This window comes from Wasmannia auropunctata, unplaced genomic scaffold (assembly GCF_000956235.1).
Source record: "Wasmannia auropunctata unplaced genomic scaffold, wasmannia.A_1.0 LD336116.1, whole genome shotgun sequence".
Taxonomy (NCBI): domain Eukaryota; kingdom Metazoa; phylum Arthropoda; class Insecta; order Hymenoptera; family Formicidae; genus Wasmannia; species Wasmannia auropunctata.
The window spans coordinates 823775-844249 of NW_012026774.1; the positions used below are offsets into that span (position 1 = coordinate 823775).

General features: G+C 37.9%; 5 protein-coding genes across 8 annotated transcripts in view; 2 read left to right on the forward strand and 3 right to left on the reverse strand.

Moving 5' to 3' along the window:
• LOC105452097 (lachesin-like) overlaps positions 1–3856 on the reverse strand; it is a 59977-nt gene extending 56121 nt beyond the window's left edge. The window contains exons 1-2 of one of the 2 annotated variants that reach the window (XM_011693057.1): positions 3690–3856; positions 172–373 (exon numbers count right to left, since the gene is read on the reverse strand). In XM_011693057.1, the coding sequence (XP_011691359.1) occupies positions 172–223 (52 nt within the window). In that variant the 5' untranslated portion in view covers positions 224–373; positions 3690–3856. Of the gene's footprint in view, positions 1–171; positions 599–3689 lie in introns of those variants that run through there. The other variant, XM_011692979.1, reaches the window with a different exon arrangement.
• A 317-nt stretch (positions 3857–4173) lies between these two features.
• Positions 4174–6402, forward strand: LOC105452214 (protein MIS12 homolog). The gene is made up of 4 exons (XM_011693178.1): positions 4174–4522; positions 5452–5621; positions 5780–5917; positions 6027–6402. The coding sequence occupies exons 1-4, from the start codon at positions 4426–4428 to the stop codon at positions 6285–6287; spliced, it is 666 nt and encodes a 221-aa protein (XP_011691480.1). The 5' UTR covers positions 4174–4425; the 3' UTR covers positions 6288–6402.
• Positions 6403–8480: 2078 nt separating this feature from the next.
• Positions 8481–12408, forward strand: LOC105452277 (RNA-binding protein 47-like). Its single transcript, XM_011693280.1, has 6 exons — positions 8481–8587; positions 9147–9740; positions 10606–10780; positions 11175–11485; positions 11572–11701; positions 11989–12408. The coding sequence occupies exons 1-6, from the start codon at positions 8486–8488 to the stop codon at positions 12087–12089; spliced, it is 1413 nt and encodes a 470-aa protein (XP_011691582.1). The 5' UTR covers positions 8481–8485; the 3' UTR covers positions 12090–12408.
• A 181-nt stretch (positions 12409–12589) lies between these two features.
• Positions 12590–14588, reverse strand: LOC105452349 (TLR4 interactor with leucine rich repeats-like). The gene is made up of 3 exons (XM_011693410.1): positions 14313–14588; positions 13570–13926; positions 12590–13351 (listed from the first exon to the last, which is right to left on the reverse strand). The coding sequence occupies exons 1-3, from the start codon at positions 14519–14521 to the stop codon at positions 12982–12984; spliced, it is 936 nt and encodes a 311-aa protein (XP_011691712.1). The 5' UTR covers positions 14522–14588; the 3' UTR covers positions 12590–12981.
• A 173-nt stretch (positions 14589–14761) lies between these two features.
• Positions 14762–20475, reverse strand: part of LOC105452564 (lachesin-like) — a 33500-nt gene continuing 27786 nt past the window's right edge. For 2 of the 3 annotated variants that reach the window (XM_011693982.1, XM_011693822.1), the window contains 6 exons: positions 19254–19439; positions 18516–18708; positions 17024–17155; positions 16816–16935; positions 16081–16251; positions 14762–15856 (listed from right to left, as the gene is read on the reverse strand). In XM_011693982.1, the coding sequence (XP_011692284.1) occupies positions 15495–15856; positions 16081–16251; positions 16816–16935; positions 17024–17155; positions 18516–18708; positions 19254–19439 (1164 nt within the window). In that variant the 3' untranslated portion in view covers positions 14762–15494. The remainder of the gene's footprint in view (positions 15857–16080; positions 16252–16815; positions 16936–17023; positions 17156–18515; positions 18709–19253; positions 19440–20475) is intronic. The other variant, XM_011693900.1, reaches the window with a different exon arrangement.

A 20475-nucleotide genomic window follows, 5' to 3' on the forward strand; every position in this document is an offset into this window, starting at 1 on the left:
GATCAAGGAGACAACAACAGCGAAATCGAAAAGAGACATTACATGCGATTTATACTCTACCAGTCATCTTAAACACGACGAGTCATGAAGGTGTAAAAAGTTTATCTATTGTATTTCAAATTTATGTCAAATATAGAGTATGGATCGCGGATTAAACATATAGACACTCACCTTGCACAGCGAGAAGAAGCACCAGGAGACCGAGGATTCGCGGCGGCAACATCTTCCTTTGTCAAGTCGTCCTTTCGTTCCTCTTGTCCTTTAAATCACTTGACAACCAACGGAGCACAATTTGGTAGCACTCTCCCCTTGAATCGAATGTCGCCAAGGTCAAAGAGAAATCCTCGCCGGCAGTCACTTCGATTTTCGAATCCTACGAAAAGATCAAGCGATCGATGACAACTTCACGCGGGACGGAAGAATCGAGTAATATTTCGAGGGACGCGCGCCCGGCTTGAACCGCAACGAAGATCGAACGCACGCGCGGCGGTGTGTGTCCGTCACCGTGAGTGAACCGTCTTCTCGCCGCCGTACGTCGAACGGTAATCGAGAACACCGAATACAAACTGAGCGGCCGAGCGCGAGCAAGGCGAACGCGCGCGGTATCCGAAGAGCGACGGCGGAATCGCGCCCCCGGCTTTTTACGGGGACTTGCGCGGTCCGGCTGCGCAGACGCCACCCGGTTAAACCTCTGGCGCGACGCCGCGGCGCTCGCTTTGTGTAAGGGCGTATGTGTGTGTACACGTGTGTGTGCGCGCATCCATACACACTCTCGCGTTAAGGTTCGTGTCACACTGAGATTTATTTTATGCCCTAAGTTCCCTCTGAAGAGACATACAAAAAAAAAACACTTTTACATAAAATATACGTACAACTTTTAATTTCGAGATATTAGAACGGTGATGGAAATGGCATTTAAAATCCCACTATCGCCGTGTAATCTCTTATCTTTGCGCAGACACGCGACACGCATAATCTTATTAGATTATGCCGCGATAAAGTCAAATGGATATTTGACAAGATTCTGGAATGCAATTACTAACGACTTATATCGATTTTTTATCGATGTCGCGTTCCACTCTACTCGTTCCCGCGTGTTTACTCGTATATTGTACGTAAAAATGTACGAACTCACATTTTCCGATTTTTTCTCGATATCGATAGGCGTGCTTTCTCTTATGCCATATCTCTTACTATATATATCGTTTTCAAATAAAATTGGATATCGTAATCGAAGATATTTAGCAATTCCACTTTATTCTGGCAATAAAAGCTTCGCGCAGTTTATTCAAATTTATTCACGCGTACCAAGTTCTTTCATCAGACTTCGTCGTACGGATTATATTTCTTTCAGCGGCCGTCTAACGCTAACGTTTCTCGATTCGAGGTAAATCCGTCACGGTCTCTCGCCAATGCCAAAGTTGGCTGCGAAAACATGAATGTAAGTAGGTGTAAAGTTTCTCGCGGGCGCGCGCGCTGCGACGCATAAGCGCAGCGCATAAACGCAACCGGCATGCCAACAATCTCGCTTACATGCGCACATATGGGACCCGATTTGCACGTGACGGATGTACATACATCGCCTCGCGGTCTCTCCGTGTCCCATCCCATTCCGCTTATCGTGTAAAACACGACGATTTTAAACGCTCGATTCCCGCTTTCTAAGTAAACGCCGATGGCACTTTAAAGTTGCGCGAAGGACGTGATGTCCTCTCTCCCTCTCGAAGGTTCTATCCGGCATTCCTCGTCTTACATTGCGATCCGATTCGTCGTACAAGGAGGAAACATGAGTCATGGGATTTCAACAGAGAAGGAACGATTAGTTTGACGATCGGTTAACAAGCAGATCATAATGTCATGATTGCCTACACGTGAAATCGGGACTTGTTAATTATAATTGACGATACATGACCTGCCGTTGTAAATAAGCGCACGTTTTCTACATTAATTTTCTTCTTTTCTAAATTCTCTTTAATTTCTTCAAAATAATTATATTAAATATTTCTATTTTAATAGATTGATTTTTTTTATGTAAATTTTTTTCCCTTAGAGAATAACTAAATTTCTTTGCAAAAGAAAGAGAACAGATTCAAAAATTAATTTAAAAGAATACAGGATTAGTTTTAAGAACATGCGATCTCATTTATAAAAATCAAATTCTACATCGTCAAATATTCAAGCATATTCTAACGTCTTTCCTAAATTTTTCTAAATTGTCATTAATAAGATCGCGCGTGCATTAAATGATTCTTCTTTTCGTATCTCTTATAAAATAACTACTTACTTTGTTCATGATGACTTTATATTATGAATAAAATAAGTAGATAAAGATTGATATATCGTGCAGGTTAAGCACTTAGAAATATAAGTATATTTACGATCAATTACATTAAATATGCATGAGTTGTCGCGACGGTGAAAAAATTTCTTTTTTGGCCAGGACTACAACATGACACGATGCCATTGTATTGTACAAGCATTATGACTTATATCAACGGCGTGACTAATCCGCCACAAAAAATAGTGATGTCACGCAGCAAAAAGGTGCACGCATTTGGCCGGTGAGACGACCTATACACTCATTTCGTGTGGAATTATTGATTGCTTGACTTTGTTTTTTTTTTTTTACAAAAAAATACCAAATCCGATTAAGCGCCACATGTATTTTTTTTTTTTTTCATCAAGAAAGTCGTGCTCAGGAACTTTACTTTTCTAGAAATCACGAAGAAAGAATCACACTTTTCTACCGCGAATTGCCTTTCACCGAATATGTTGTCACACTGTCGAGAACAGCTACACCGTATCAATCGGTATTGACCGCATATGTGCAAACGAGACGTGATTCACTCAACCACAAATAAGCAATTGTAATCCTTTATACGTGGAGAGACATATGTAATATCGCGCGAGTAAAATTAATGCTTGAGACTTGATAACCTTCGATTCGCTTCCTGCTCAATTCTCGACGCGCAGTGCATTCAAAAGAGAAAATCAGTCTCTCTTTTAATGACAAAATTTTAATTAATTCGTAAATATATATATAGTCAAAAGTATAATTGCATTTAACGTCAAGCGAAATTTCTCTGTTTGAATCGATCGTCGAAATTGAAACTTATAACCACTTAATTCGAGCAGGAAAAATCCTCGTCGGCGTTTCTGCTTATTTTTCAGATTATTTTCGCGATTTTTGGAGACAATCGCATTTAGCCAAGCATTAATAAAGCGCGATGGAAAATATTTGAAATTCGTATCCGCCAGGTGAATGATGCCATATACATATATGCATTTCCGTTTTATGCGTACGATAACAAACGGGGCCCTCACTCTAAGTAAACGTGTTATCATGTCGCTCGACAGAAATAACAACGCAAACTACCGAGCACCAGTGAATTCGTAAATATGGGAAACATAAAAATTCATCGAAAAAGGCAAAGGCGCGTTTGCATCCAATTAATATTCATCAAATCGTGCGTCGCAACTGAATAAATCTATCATCGTAATTATTATGCGAGGATATAGTATGTAGATTTAATTAACACAAATATAACGTAATTTGCACCGTAATGGGCTGAAAAAAATATTGTGAACTGCGCGTTTATTAAATTTGCTCTCTTTCTAGCGACAGCGAGCATGACGGGAAAAGATAAACTGCGATCGAATTCTTTTTAGAGATAAAAGTAATAATATACCTATGATATATGTGCGTGCGCATGCTTGAGTGTTTTGTGCGTATGCATGAGTGTCCGCAGTACTGAATTCGGACATTCGTAGGTTCGCTAAGCCCGAATAAATGTGCGAATTAGTCATCCTGCCATCCCCGCGAGAGAACTGCTTGCTGCTTCTCTTCAGACGAAAAGAAAATGGCGTCGAGTCATAAAGAAAGATGTCGTGTCACCTAGCGGAGATTACTCGCTTACTAAAACCTCGTGATAACCTGCGTCGGTAAATGTACCTTTGGTGAGTTACCTTCGCAGCTCTTCCCGTGACTGACCGCGATTCGGATTGGAAGTTCGGGAGATGTCCGTCGTTCGAGGCGACACTGACTGCCGGCGAAAGCGGCGAAGAATCGTCGACACTCCATGGAGCTCCTCGGCGCGCGATTGGGGGTTCCGGCTGCCGACGTGCCCCACTGTGCCGCGAGTGCCGCGCTCCGAAGTGAACTCCGACTTGTCGCGATGCATTGGCGAACACGGCGCGCGACGGGACAAAGGACGCTTTCGTACGCAAGCGGAGGGACGCCGCCATGTTCATTTGTCAACGGACGTCGAGGTGTTTCCGTGTGGAGCGCGGAAGGAGCAGCAGCCGCTTGCCGCCTACCGCCGGATAGAAGCCAGGAGGGCAGGGATCGAGGCCGGTTCGAGAGGGTTCCTCGTTGATCTCGCATCATCTCGTCCTGTTTCATCTCACCTCACTTTGTCTCTCGTCATGGAGCACGACGCCGCTTCCGAGTTGCGGAAGCGTAAACGCGAGGAATACGAGATGCAGCTGTTCGGCTTCCATTCCCGAGCCGTATACGCGTCTTGTAAGTAGCCACCTGCATTTTAGATCTCGACGCGTGACGCTTTTTCAGTTCGCGCTCGCGCTTTCTCGACAAACGCTGGACAGATCGGGGCGGGGGCGGCGGGGGCGCCGACCGTTACGGCGTGCCCCGGCCGTATATTTCGCGTCAAAATCCCGCACGTCCCGCTGCCGCTGGACGGGTGTGCTCTGGTTTCATGTGGCATTCGATCATGACTAGAGTCACACTCGTCCAGCGACCGGGACACTTTCGACGGATTTTTCGTGAGAGGGGAAACCGCGAACGCGTCGTCTCGCTTTCGCTGTGGAATAATCGATGTGGATCGGCGAGATCGCACTTGTCGAGGACCAACGCTTCTCATCGCTATGCCGGTGAGAAGTGAGAAGCATCGACAAATGCGTCTTTTATCTCGTCGATCCTTTCCAATCTTAATTTCCATAACGTGGTTGTGCGATTTTTTTCGCTTTTTAATTTTAATATTTTTTACGCTTTTGCGAATCATGTAAATCGTTATATAATTGTAATTGTCGCTATATAATTGCTCATATTTACTCAGAAAATTTACTAAAAGAAAAAAACAAATTGATACCTCTACAAAATCTTAATTTTATTTGAAAAACATTTTTTGAAACTTAGTCTGCGTTCGGTTTTGTGCTCACAGCACTTATAAACATCATTTGTCCTTGTTTCACATTTGATAAACAAGGGTGAAATGATGTTGTGAGCGCTGTAAGCGCCAAAGCGAACGCAGCCCTAGTAGTGTGGTTTTCAATATAAATCTAATCTTAGATCTTTTTGTTTGCTTTCTGTAAAAATAAGGCTAATATTGTATCTAGCATTTTTGTATCCATTGTTCTAACTACATGTTTCTTTAATTTATGAAAAATCATGCATGGCTGCTCATGGTAATCTTTCTCTTTGATCTGTTATAGTTAAGAATATTGTAATGGAAAGGATACAGTCTAGGAGCAGAAAATTATGTGAAACATTGGAAAAGATACACAAGTCAGACCCAGATAACTTGGCGACGATAAAAGCAAATGAGGAGAAACTTGTAAAAGCGTACTGTACAGCTTCTGTGCCTCATTTGAGAAACATAGAGGTAATTATTTTTAAATTTAACGTTAAACAATCTATATACTATCCAGTTGTATTTAATTACATTACGCCTACTTTATATTTGAGATATATCTGTTAAATTAACTTTAAAATAAAAATATTCAGTTGTACACTTATTAATACTTATTTTATTCTGATCAGAATAACGTGAACAAATTCATTGCTGTACCCGACAATATTTTGGCGAACGAGGATAAGCTTCAAGAAACGCAATACACGGAAGCGGAATTTCAGAATATGCGCGGGAAACTGGAGGAAGTCCAGCAGAGAGCAAAACGCGTACGTATCTTGGTTTAATCATCATTGAAAAAAAAATATCGTCGTTATTTTCGCTTTATGTAAATGCCGCGGCATTTAAGCATTATGTAACTCTCACGGTTTCTTCCAGGCGGCTGTGTTGAACGCGGCATTGAAGGAGGAATTACAGCTTATAGAACAGTTTTCGATCTGTGCGGACAATACCGATAGACTGAGTGGCATAATTGAAAGCGGCGTTGCGTGCCCGGATATCAGTAACAAAATTCATCAATTGGTCGAAGATTATAAACAGTTCAGTGCGTTCCTCGACGACGGAGCACCCGTGTCGCAAAAGTCGCTCTACAATCCGACTGATCTCAAATGTATAGACTACGATATGGATGCTTTATAATTGTATAGAAAAGAGGGAGAGATTATTTTCACTCATCTCTCAGCATTGCTGATACCACTGCCTTTTTTTAGATTATCAATATGTAATTATATAAATTCATGCATTCTGTGAATATTTTTTATACACACGTTATATAAATTGTTCATAATTTACAATTTTGTTAAATATTTATAATATTAAATGCTAATAACTATTATTTTTTTCGTTGCTTTCTCTAGCCTTTTTACATAATTAATATTCTATAAAAAGGCTATTAATACAACAAATTTTATGAACAAATTATGTAAATATAATTATATGTATGTACATATATATTTAAAAGTAATTGTATTTTAAATGTTACGGATAATGCTTTACAACAAATAAATATAACAAAATTTGCTATATTTGTAGTAACAAAATCCTGTATTGGAATAACGGAAATTTAAAATTTTTGTTATCGAATGGAGTTTACCGCTTATCGTCTACAGTTACTGTTCCTTCAGCAACTGCTGACACCTGCTTTTGTTTCTCTTATAAAATACAAAAAGGAAATAAAGATTAAGGGAATACTGGTGTCGTCTGTTTTGTTTACGATGAAAACGCAATAATTTTTATAATAATTATACTCCGTATAACTTTATATATTTGGAATTTTTTTTCAAAATTAAAGTTTACGCATTACTACTATAGTCTGTCGATCTACCAGAGTTATGTCGAGAACGAAAAAAAATTTAAAAATTTCAGATCTTTACTATCATTTTAGCTCTATGTGGCGTCTAGAACTGTCAAGTCGTAACAATTAACATATGTATATATGCTTAATAAAGCTGTGCAATTCGTATTTACGAAATTATTGGTAGACGAGTAGACATAGATTTTATGAAGAAACAATATAGAGTTTTTAGAATATTAGATTTAGATGCTTAAATTTTGAGTCTTTTTATTACAAAAATTTCTTATGATGTGTGTGTGCGATATTAAAGTGGCAATAAACAAATACATCACTATATACATATTACTTCAATATCACACATACATACAAATCATTGATATAAAACAGCGATGCCAATGACCGTTTTCCAACATTTTTAATTTAACAATCTTTGGTGCTCATAATAAATGTGAATTTTCAAACGTAATTTTTGTCCCGATAATTATCTGCTATAAAATAAATTAATTATATCAGATATTGCTTTTTAATTATCTATAATTGTGTTACTTAAACTTTTATAATGAATTAAATTTAACGTAAAATCATTGTAGAAAAATCGTCAAATATATGGAATTTATTGAAATGATATAAATTTACAAAAAATCCACCTAAAAAAATAAAATTATAATCTTTTATAAAAAGCTTATAATTATAATCTTTTATGAAAAGCTTAATTCGCGTTAATGTATTTTGTAAGAAAGCAAAATGCAAAATGATAAAATCTAAACGTGCGGTTTAACACATCAAACATTGAATCAGGGTACAAATCCGGTCGTTTTGTCTTATTTTTCGCTTGCAACCATTCTGAAAATAACCTCCCCATCTTTTTTTGTTTATGCGTAGAACGCAAGAGGAAATTATAAAATTTACATATTAGCCTTATAATTACTTTCCCCCATCTTTAATGACTTCATGCAAAAAAACATGTATAACATAACATCATCGTTAACTATTTTGCTTCTCCAGTTTTATTGATAAATCTAATTATCATATTTTTCACAATCTGATCTTGAAAATCACGTAATGTATATTATGGTTTTGAGCGCAAAATAATGTTACATATGCAAGGATGTAAATTATGACACGCTGCATTTATAGCGACATTTGATTGCTTGCGAAAGTGAAAGGATTAAAGCCGATAATAAAAGTATAATAAATAAAAGTGTCTACAGATTTAATACATTATGTTAGTTTATAATTTGAGGTTTTCCTATATAAATGTAAAAAGCGAATGAAGTGTTTTGAAGGCTTGAAAGAGAATTCACGAATATTTTAAGTCTTAGATTGAAAACAGAAGCCCAAATCTAAAAAGAAAATAACTGTCTCTAGAATTCTAGCGAAACGTGTGCAACGAGATTCTAAGTATTGCAGAAAAAACTCGGCGTCCGCGTCGCACTTTTCCTGGAATCGGGCCCCAAAATCACCTCGTCCCACCTCCCCAGCCCCCCAATCCGATCGGTTACTAGTTCAGTTCGCCTCATGCAGCTCGCGCGATTGCATGTTGATGACGATGAGCGACGACGATGGTGTGGATCTCACCGGCGAATGCCGGCGTACTATGCGACTCCTGGAAATGTTGCGTCGCACGCACTATGAGCTTGTGCAGGTATATACAGGGATTAACCGATTACTTATCTTTTTCAATACCAATGCAATAAATAAAGCACGAAGTAGGTTTTCAAACTGGTGAGAAAATATAAGTTAAAGTAACTTAACTCGAAAACATTGTGAATCGCGAAAATCATTTATATAGGTATATAATACATAATTTTTCTTATAATTCATGTTTTACCTATCTTTTAATGTTAAGATGCACTCGTTAAGCATAGAGAAATTTTATGCTTTTTATTACGAATAAAAATTGAAAACACCAGCTAAGCAATTTATAAAAAACGTAAATATAGGTTTCTATATGCATTTGTCTCTTATTAAACACTTGCAAAATAATCAGCTGTATTTTCTTATTGATAAAGAGCTGATCAGAAGAATTAACGAAAGTATTTATTAAAAAGTCTGATTTTTCTATCGTGTTCACTTACTGTTTGCAATAAAATTGTCGTCATTTTCTTTTTTTATTTCTAGTCAAATATTAAGTCAAAATTAAATATGTTTATTCTAAATTTCTTTTCTCCTATATACTATCACAAAAAAATGATTTCGTACAGGAGAATGGCCAGCGACGGCTGACGGCACCAGAAGTAGCGCGCGGTCAGCGGGAACGTGGTAAGGGTGCGGAGGTGTTCCTGGGTCGTTTGCCGCGCGATTGCTACGAGGACGAGCTGATGCCGTTGCTGGAGCAGGTGGGCCGGCTTCTGGAGTTGCGACTGATGCTCGACTTCTCCGGGTCGACGCGCGGCTACGCGTTCGCGTTGTACGAGGATCCGCGGATTGCTCGGGAGGCGTGCGAACGTCTTGACGGCCACGAGATCCGGCCGGGCCATCGCATCGGCGTGGTCAAGTCCATGGACAACTGTCGGCTCTTCTTCGGCGGCGTACCCAAGACCAAGACCAAGCCCGAGTTCATGGAGGAGCTGACCAAGATATTGGACGGCATCACGGACATCTACGTGTACCCGAGCGCCCACGATCGCAACCTAAATCGCGGTTTTATCTTCGTCGAATTTCGAGATCATCGAGCGGCCGCGATGGCCCGGCGCAAACTTATACCCGGCAAAGTGATGCTGTGGGACCACGAGATCGCGGTGGATTGGGCAGAACCTGAACCGGGCGATCCGATCGATGAGGACATCATGGAGACGGTGAATTTTTAATTTTCTCGAAACTAGAAAAATTAATTTTAATATTCTTCTGATTTCTAAAATTATCATTTCATTATTCTGTTTTTATAATTTTACTGTCTTTTCTTTATAACATAATTCAATATTTTTTCTTTTATTCGCGACCCAATATTTTATTAATTTATCGAACGAATTTAATGATACACATGCGTAACTGTGATATTTGAAGAGATAATGATCGATGTAAACGAAAGAAAATATAAAAATATAATTCTATAAAATAAAATAAAATAAAAAAATGTAATATTAACTTTTACTAGATATTTAACATTAACTAAAACTGTTGGAAGATTGAATAAATTGATGTATTGGTTATTCATATTGCGTTCTGTGTAATTGTACAAATATATTTCAAGTTGGGAAACATTTAAAAATGAAATAGCTTTTTCACGTTCAATGACTTATTAGTAATTCTATTATAATCCGAAAATTTATTAAAAACGCGACTAATATAAATATTTTTTCAAATATTATAGAATGTGTAGTGGTATGTATAGAGGTAAACATACGACTATGTCCATATTAAAATTATTCACTTTGATTGAGGTCGACGTTGATTAAATCGGCAAATTTTAAACTAAATACCTTTGCGATAAAAAATTTCTACCTTATTTAATTTTCAGGGAATGTATTGCGACGAAAAACAATGTAATAATATATTTCTTAAAAAATTCTAAAAAAAAGCGTTGAACGCGTTGATATAAGATAAATGTGTTGTAGCAAAATCACATTTCATATCACTGCAACACTGATATATATATATATACAGAATGGTGTGAAACAGGATATGTTGCACTAACTCAATATCGTACGCGATGACAAATAGGTGACGGCTCTGTTCGTAAGGAACCTCACGCTCGATATGCCGCAGCAGAAGGTGAGGGAGATTCTCTACAAGCACACGAACGTGCCAATATTGAAGCTGAAGAAGATCAATCACTTCGCTTTCATTCACTACGAGAATCGCGAAGCCGCGCAGACTGTAATGGATATAATGCAAAGTAAGTAACTAAAGCCAAAGGATGGAAAAAATAAGAAACCAAAGAACGCAATGAATAAATATAGTAATTTCGGTAGAAACGTACTGAATCTTTTAAAGATAGAGATATAAGCAATGATAGAAAATTGATTGTTAGTAGATTGTTAATTGTAAATTCGTATTTTTATTTCTCACAATAACACATTAATGCACTGTCACGCGAAATTAATCCTATTGTTAAAATTATTTTCTCATCACATTTGTTTCTTGAGATTAAAATATATATCATTAAATTAATATTACCAATACCTTTTTAACTAAATGAAAATCGTTATCTTTGCCTAAAAAATTTTATTTTATTTCTTGTAAAAAATCGATTCGCGTTCAATTCCCTGCATGAGTATTTTTGCTTTTAGAACCGGATAGTATTGTCGAGAAGCAAGGTTGGGAGGTCCGTTGGGCGAAACCTATCGGAGCATCCAAGGCCCTAGAAAGAGAACGATTCATTCGCGAGGCAGCAGTCAACTCGGATGTCAAAATGACCGAAATTCCGCGTCCAAAACAAGGGAAGAAACGTTTCACCAAAACGCACGCGAAAATGCACGAGGACAACAGCGTTTACCTGGCACAGATGAAGGTCCTGCAGGGTTTCGTCAAGGATAGATTCGACGCGATGTGTACCTTTAACTGTGTAGAAATGCTGGATGCGCCCGGATATGTTGGCACGGTAAATGTCTTAATAAATTCGCGATTTTTTATCTTTTCATTTATGCTTGTTGATTTACTATTTTCTCTCGTGTTACGATGTTTTAGATAATTATTCACAAAGATGAGTTCATAATGTTCGAATTTCAAGGGGCACCAATGGCGTCGAAACATAAAGCCATGAGCGCGGCATCCGTTGAAGTGTACCAATATTTGACCGGTATGCTGGCGAATAACGGTACGTATAACATTTTGGCTTGTGTTATATTAAAAGCTTTTGATTATTTCGTTCTCTATTTGCGCGCGTTGAATCAAAGGCGATTTTGACACAAAATGCTTCTACGCGGATTAATTCAACTCCGGCAACGAAAAACATGCGTAATATTTACAAAATTTCGATTTTCAATAGTAATCGACAAGTACCGTTTACCACGAAATCTCGTTCGTGCTTTGTTTGCCTCGAAAAATATTTTTGCACTACGCAATGCATCACGTTTTAATGGTATTTTGCGCGTATTTTTGTAGCACCGCAGCAATTCGGACAGCATTATATTCAATCAGGAATGGATATTAACCCTATGATTGGTGCGCCGATTGTTTGGCATCCGGGAATAATTCAAAATTAGATCAGTTACTATTGTTTTATCATTTGTTCCTGTCTCTCCTTTTTAATTGGAATTTTTAATTACACACGAAACCTACTCATGTAATTTCAAAAGGAGAGCTTGATAACTTTTCCTCTATATATTAACCAAATCTTTTAATATATTTTTTAATAATTATTAAATATTAATATATTGATTAATGAAATATTTTAGTTCGATATCTGATTTTAAGATACAATTCTACGACAGAATTTACCTTTGAATATCAATACTCAAGATATATTTAACACTATTTTAAATATTTGAATGCCTAAGATAGTTCAACTCTAAATTATTAAAGCTTGCAAAATTACAATATCTGATGAAAATTTCAATCTATACAACAAATATTATCAATGATATGGCCATTTATTTTAATGATGATAATGATTAATGAAATTTCTGAAATTAATTGATTTTATAGACAATAATAACACTTCAAAAGAAGTGTATAAGGCATATTGAAAGGTAAATTATTTAAATTTGTGCAAAATTGCAATATGTATTTGATGGAATTATAATTCTATAATAAATGAAAATTTATGATTATTTATACCGGTGATTTAAAAAAATTTATTTGTGCAATGTGAAGGAAATCATTTCCGAATATATTTATTCATTTATGATAATTAAAAAAATCTTATACTTACAAATTTTGTACACTGCAAGAAATTTTTTGTAACTTTTTACTTAAAAAATTATAATTTTATCTAACTTAAAATTCAACTTACACAGAATCAAAAACGTATCGATTAAGAGTTCTCATAATTATAGAGTACGCGGTAATAAATTTACGGTAGAAGTGTTTCAAGATTTATCTTTATCCTAAAAGAAGTCTGTAAGAAGACGGAGACATTATAGACGGAAGCGTTTATCATTTCAACGGGAAAGGGCTAAGCGCTCTTTGCATCGGCGGTAGAATCGTGGAGTAATCCTCCAGGATTCTCCGTACCGTTTCGTAATCGGTGTCGCCAGTGGCATTGCTCGGTCTCATGCAACGTACTAATCGCTGGGTCTGCTCGCTGCATTCGGCCCGAACGCTCCTCTCTTGCACGCTGAAGGTCTCGTACGTGAACGCGAGCAGCTTCTCCACGACACAGTCGAGCACCCTGTCGCTCGGCAACTCGCCGCGGCCGCTCTCGACGCAGTCCTTTATCACGACGTTCATCCAGTTCCAATCCTCCCACACGTCTGATATCTCGACCTTTTGGTTCTCCAATTGCCATATCAAACGAGCGCGATACCTGCAGAAAACGTACGTTGTCACGCATATTTACAAAAATCTGACAAACATCATTTATTTTATTAACGTCCTTTTAACTTAATAAATCAACTTTTTTGTTGAAATAATTTTGCGGATTGGTCAATAAAAAGAAAAATTTCGTATTAGATTACTCAAAGTTAAAATAAGCGGATTAATTTAGTCAGTATCTTCGTTTATCGATATTTCGATTTAACTTACGGCCATCCCCACGGATTCTTGCTGAATTTCACTCTCTTCAGTTTACCCAGATAAGCAAACATGTTGTAGTCGATATAGCTAAGTTGGTTGTAATCGAAGTAAAAGTTCTCCAAATTATTGAGCATCTGAAAGATCGCGTACTCGAACCATTGAATGAAGTTAAACGAGAGATCCAGAGTCTGCAGGGAGTTCATGTTCACGAACCAACTTGTCGGCACATACGTCAATTTATTGCCCCACAGCATCAGTTTTTTCAGCTTCGTGAGGCCTACGAATGCCTGAGCGTCGCACGTCTGTATGCCCGATTCGTGTAGGTCTAAGATTAAAAGAGTCGCCCCGAATCTCGCAAAAGTGTGCCTTTAGCAGGATAAAGAAAAAAATCGTGAATTACTTCGAACATTCGAGAAATTCGTATCGGCGGAAAAGCACGTGTAATATATTCGATAAAGAATGAATATTCAAAAGAAGATTATTCAGAATAAACACGAATATTCCGAAGTACGGTATATACGGATTCTAAAAGGAAATGTTGAATATCCTTTATAAAATAAAAAAAAAAAGGAAAAATAGAACGCAAATTCGAATGCATCCAGTAATACAAACATCAAGAAGATATTATACAAAATACGCGGTAAAATAAAATGCGTTATCATATCGTCGTGTAACGTATTAAAAATCGATTATATTAAAATATCAATTTTTGTTCTCGCAATCTCCGAACAACTCTTTTTTTCTCTCCTTACCCGGCTATGTTAGGTATGTTCGAATCGAAAATCGTAATGGTTGTCGTGTTGGTCCACGCCGTTTCCAAATGCTGTTGCAGCGTCGTTAATTCAGTGCATCGAAAACCAACATTATTCGTTCGACTGTACGCGACCTTCATGCACGGCGACTCTAATAAAGCCGCTTGGAAGAGCGTATAAAAAAGATAAATTGTTAATAAACGCTTCATATTGTCGTGTAGAATTCGGTCGCGACGAGATCGTTGAATTGACTAAGAGTTCTCGAGACAGCGAACGATGGATAAAACGTACGATGTGGGCGGCACATCCTCGTGGCTTCTTCCTCCTGTTGATGATAACGCAAATTAGCGTGTATATAATATCGAATAACCGACATTTATTTACTCATTTATTTTTATCGCCTGCAGAAAAGGGATATCCTGAGAGAGGAAGATCGCTATCGCGGATGATAGTAGAAACAACATTTATTGTCATACATATATACATGTCACAATTCTCGTTAGAGTTAAATACAGCTGTTCCTAGAGACGAACGAATTTAATTCACAATCAGTCAGTTTTCGAAAGACCAACGAACTCCGAATTCAGTCGGTTTTTAGTATGGACCCCTCTTTAATTACTTTGTTGGTTGGTATACGCTTATCTATTAACCGCGCGATAATTACACGAATCAATTGGAACGACTCTTCTAATTCTTATGCTTAATAATGCCTATGCTATTTAAAAATATGTAAAATGGTGTTCCTTTATCGAAACAAAAGAGCAATATTGGAATGTCAATTTGTTACCTTACATTCGATGAAAAATCAATATTAGCAAATACTGTATCGTCTGAAATGCACTCTGTATAATGATGGCAGTTATAAGCGTGCGTTTTTAACAGCGTGATTATCTATTTTTCAGATACTTTTTCGTGATCTGATATTTACTTTTCAGATGTAACTACATTTATTGTCATAAAAATGTCTCATATTTACAGATACAAAATACCGATACCTCGATCGATATTTCGTGTCTCCACCACGTTCTTTTGACATCTAAACGAAAATATAACAAAAAATTATTTTAATATCAATTACACATAATTCCACTTCGCGGGTCCTTCAACGATCGGAATCACGACGAACGATCCAATTTCGTTGTAACTGAACGATCTCGTTGACGAAAAATCTTGTTCTCCGTTTCAATCGCGATTAAAAATCACCAGGACGATCACGGCGAGACCGACGTGACGTAATCGCGAATCGCGCAATGATTTAACGCCGCTCTGGGCGCCTAGTCGCGTGGGAGCCGAATGCGCCGGAGCCGGTGCCGGCGCCGGAAACGCGGAGATCCGCGACTTGTTCGCGATATTTGGTAATGAATTCGACGAATTCCGCCTGGACATCGGCGTGGTGTGGCCCACGTTCGTCAGATTCGATTCCATTTTGTCGAGCAGATACGAATGTTTCTTCCCCTTTTTCTCCGTCTGCTTCCGCCAAATATGCTTCTCGATAATCTCGGTATTTCGCGTGGAAGCTGTTGTTGGTTTGAATATCTGCAGCTCTGTAATTCGATTTCGGAGCAACAAGAGCGATTATCAATATTATCCGACAACTAAGAAGCCAGACAACATATAAACATTTTAAAGATAGAGAAAATTGACGATTTAAAATACATAAATTATGGAATATAATTCATTCTTTTTGTTCATGCGCGAAATGGATTTATAATATTTAATTTATGAATTTTTTTTTTTACGACATCTATACGAACAATTGCTATTGTACCTTGTAATCTTATGGACCCTTCCGTTTTTCCGAAAGCGTTTTCAGCGGAACACGTGTAAGTGCCGAAATCGGATTTGTCAAGGTGTCTCACTGTGAGATTTAGCTGATATGCATAATCATTGATGGTTACTTCCGATATATCGTATTTCTCGTTCTGAAGTAGCTTGACTCCTGAAGTAAATATTCTTCAGAGATAATTCTATCGAGAATATATATTTATATCTATACTTAAAAACAGAATCTTTCTTTGCAGTTTTTTTCGGTGGAGGGAGGAGAAAGGATGCCATAGGGATACAGTAATAAAAAAATGTATATTTTATCTTTTCGATAAAATTATGAATTCACTGGAATGAATAATAAAATTGACGTTGGCGGTTTTTCGTAAAGAAAATAGCTAAACTATCTAACTTTTTACCGAATTTTTATCAAATGACTATAAAATTTTTATAGGTTTTTAATGGGTGTATAATAAAATTAATTCTTGGAGATAATAAAATTAACGTAGATTCCCGATTAAAATAAAATGCTCTGAATATGTATCTTTAACGAGTTTTTCACGAATTCTAATATGGGGAATATCAATAAATAGATAAGTCGGTGAAATCGATAAATTAAGAATTTACTTCGAATGATGATTAAGAAAAAAGCTACGATACGTCTAAACGTTTATTGTAGTCTGTGAAATGAACAGACATGTGTCTGGTGCACGCGGAACGAAAGCCGGTGTTCTCTCACCATTATTTCTATACCATGTGTTTAGAGCTTTCGGCGAGGACTCCACGTAGCACTGGAGAACAACATCGCTGTTGACGGGCGCCGCTACTAACTGGTTTGTGACTTTAATCAGCGGTTTGACTTTAACGAGAAAGATGCAATTAAATCGTGTAACTTGGTCGAACGGAAGTTGCTATCTAATTGTAAGTAACGGCACGCGTACACTTACAACGGACGTTGACATAATATCTCTTGCTGACCGACGGCGGCACTCCGTTCGACGCGATACAGAGATAAGATCCCATCTCCTGTCGCTGAATGCCCCGCAGATGAAGTTGTTCGCCCTCAAACGTACGCCCTGCTTTAACATTTCCGATAGTGATAAAAGATGAGAGATTCGGAAATACAGATGTCTTTCAGACGCTCTCAGCTTTCGATACAACAATCTTATTCGCAAGACCGGTCATTTCTCAAATATCATCTCTTTTGTGCGGAGCATGCGGTACATCATTTGCACAGTTTCTCTTTCGTAAAATAAAAAAAAACAATTGTAGTAAATAATTAATCGTTTTCTGGATATTCTTCCAATAAGAATTTTAATATTCTTAAAAATTTTGTATGCTATACCTATGAAATATTTTTTATTACCACACGGATATTCGTGTCTTCAACCAAAGGAAAAAGACTCTTTTTGTATATTTAAATATTTGCGAAAACGTGAGGCGTTCGAAATCACCTTATTATCGCGCAAGGACGCAGTAATTAGAGGCCTTTGAGGTAATATAAAACGCGGATTCTAATGTGCACGGAGAAGAGACGGCAGAGTCACTCTGGCGGGATGGAGATACCGCGGCGGCGTAACGCTCTCGCGACGCAATGTACACACTGGATATTGCAATCGGGTACGCGAGTCGATAGAAGGGGGGAGGGCCACGGCGAAGAGGAAATATATGTAAAGTCAACATCCATCACTCACAGTCAGGAAGGCTAATCGGATGGCTGCTTTTCCGCGGGACACGGCGCGGCGCAGCGCGGCGCGGCGGACACACCGACGACGGGGTTCGTCCCCGTCGTCGTGCATCGTCGCTCTTTTAAAAGTGATCCGCTCGCGGGGGAATATTTCATCTCGAAAATCACACGCGCGCGCGCACCCCGTGCGGATCAATTAAAGATAAATCGGACATACGGTTTCGTTTAGCCGCGACCAATCGCGTTTTTTTAGGGTCTCGGCATCATAATCATTAGTCATATTCCCGACGGTGGGAATTTTCATCTATTTTCAACGGTGGCGAATTTCGCGTTTAATGGCATCTCTCCCGGTGAGGTATGATGGAATTTTCATTCATTTTAAGACCGCGACAGATGATCATCTCACTTTCACGCAATAATGTAAGCATTATCGTTTAATTAACGTTAACTAATCAAATCGGATTCTATTGTTATCCGCGCATTGATAACTTTCAGTCTGATAACGATCACACGTAATAAGCTTGTTTCTGTCAAAATTAATTATCTTACATTTCACCTACATGTACTGTAAAGCATGTCATTGTCTGTTTGAATTTCCGTGCAAATTAGAGAGAATGAAGAAAGATTTTTTTTTTATTTCACATTATATACAATTTCCTCTTTTCTGGCGTATCTTTCAACGTCTCTTTCAATTTTATTTGATCCTCTCGCATGCGCGAGTCCAAATGTCTAAAGACTACTTAGCATCGTACTTCGCTTGACGCCGTTCTCGGTCCTCAGCGTGATGTTCCGACCATCTTCCCGTCGCCAGATCACCGTTGGTTCCGGATTACCGGTAGCTAGACACCGCAACAGCAAATCGCCGTTTTCCTTGGCGGTCAACATATCCGCGCTGTTATCCAGGTCCATGATATCGGGTGGTATCACGACCTTCATGTAGCCAGTCTACGTGACAGGAACCGAATTCAATTCAAAATGAACGAGAAAGAAATGTCGAAATATTTATTTTGCATCTAATTGCGTGCAACACTTAAATTTTTAGATATTAATTAATATTATCAGTATTTGGTCTCTCTTTACATATCTCTAATTAATTTTTTAATTAAATGAAAGAGAATACGGAGAATCAAGGTATCCTGTGTATAAAATAATTGATTTTAATAAAAATATAATTCTAATAAGAATATATAAACATCTCCGTCTGAACTGACTTTGCTCTTCCATTCGCGAACTCGAGAGGGATCCAAAATTCGTTCTAACTCAATTTTAAAAAAGTATCATAAAAGAATTTTATATCGCGACACAAGCAGATTCCCCGGTTCTGCGCTGAATATTCTGTTTTATACGCAGCGTGTATACGTTGCATTCACGCAGCATTTGCGTTATACAGAGTGTCGGAACGACACATCGTCTCCCCTATTCGGCGGCAACGTAGAACGTGATAGAGAACGGCAATGACTGTCGCGCTAATGTTCAACGGCTCTACTGACCTGACTCCTCATAGGATCCGTATTAACTTGACACATGTACGTGCCGGAGTCGTTCGGCTGAACGTTAGTCACGTGCAGCTTCCATGTGTTATGGCCGTTGTGAGTGACGGACAAGCGTGAGTTGTGCGCCACCAAGTGCGTGTGAATGGCCAAAATCGCACGCGAATCCGACTTTATCCAGGCGACCTGCGCGTGACGTGACAAAGGTGCTCATTTCATCCATATATAGCGACGAAGACCATACGCATTTAGAACAATTGCTTGGAACAATAATTGTAACGCGCGATATTAAATATAATTGAAAGCTATCTGTTAACTATATTTGACGTGATAAGCATTTAACAATGTTTGCTGAATTTATGTGTGAATGTTAGAACTTCGCAAAATGAAGTTTTTACGCGATGACAAATTATTTCACAAATATCTTTCGGCAATATAAATTTCTTTATAAACGTCAATATATTTCTCTATATCTAGTTGTATCAAATATTGAAATGTTTTCAATGTAGCGAGCGCGATATTTGAAAAATATACATTTAATTTAAAGCTCGTAGTCAAATAATATTTACGTTAACATTTGTGTAGCAAATTGTAAATATGTATGTGAGTGATTGATAAATAAAAAACCTGATAAAGAGGTTTTTTCATGAAAATCGAACGTCTTCGATGATAAATTCAATGGGTATTTCAAATTAAATAATTACTATAATTTATCAAAATAGACAACTGATTACAAAGTAACAATCAAAATTCTAAGATACTTTACGTATCAAATAATGTTATTTTTCTAGCTTTACATGACGCTGTGCTAAAAAATAAATGCATGTTCCAGTCTCTTCAGAAAATTGTTAAAAAAACTATGACAGCAACGATCGTATTTTACGATTGACCTAGGAATTAGTAATAAAAAATTAAATAAATAAATGTGCATAAAGATAAATAACACGGAAGATTTCTGTTCTTTCTCACACGAAAGGAGAGAGATGGTTGCATTTTGCACAAGAGGAGAATGGTTAAGGAAATCGAGCCACCTCATGTACGAAAAGCGCGAACTCTTCATTAGTACGGTGCCGAGGTGGTGCTTAAAAAGCGTCGCGGTGCTTGCGAAAGGCGCTTATCGGTATTCATACCGAAACGCTGGCGCGGCGTTGGAAGTTGCACTCTCAAATTCCGCTCGGGTTTACGCTGCTACAACTTACAACCTCTATTTCGCGCCTGCAGC

Excerpts from the sequence above, each read along its gene's own strand:
- LOC105452349 (XM_011693410.1), bottom strand. The coding sequence starts at position 14,521 with ATGAAGCGTTTATTAACAATTTATCTTTTTTATACGCTCTTCCAAGCG. Across the intron at positions 13,927-14,312 it reads AACATACCTAACATAGCCGG|GCACACTTTTGCGAGATTCG; the intron begins GTAAGGAGAGAA and ends ATCCTGCTAAAG. Across the intron at positions 13,352-13,569 it reads AAGAATCCGTGGGGATGGCC|GTATCGCGCTCGTTTGATAT; the intron begins GTAAGTTAAATC and ends CGTTTTCTGCAG.
- LOC105452214 (XM_011693178.1), top strand. The coding sequence starts at position 4,426 with ATGGAGCACGACGCCGCTTCCGAGTTGCGGAAGCGTAAACGCGAGGAA. Across the intron at positions 4,523-5,451 it reads CCGAGCCGTATACGCGTCTT|TTAAGAATATTGTAATGGAA; the intron begins GTAAGTAGCCAC and ends GATCTGTTATAG. Across the intron at positions 5,622-5,779 it reads CTCATTTGAGAAACATAGAG|AATAACGTGAACAAATTCAT; the intron begins GTAATTATTTTT and ends TATTCTGATCAG.
- LOC105452277 (XM_011693280.1), top strand. The coding sequence starts at position 8,486 with ATGACGATGAGCGACGACGATGGTGTGGATCTCACCGGCGAATGCCGG. Across the intron at positions 8,588-9,146 it reads CGCACTATGAGCTTGTGCAG|GAGAATGGCCAGCGACGGCT; the intron begins GTATATACAGGG and ends GATTTCGTACAG. Across the intron at positions 10,781-11,174 it reads TGTAATGGATATAATGCAAA|AACCGGATAGTATTGTCGAG; the intron begins GTAAGTAACTAA and ends TTTTGCTTTTAG.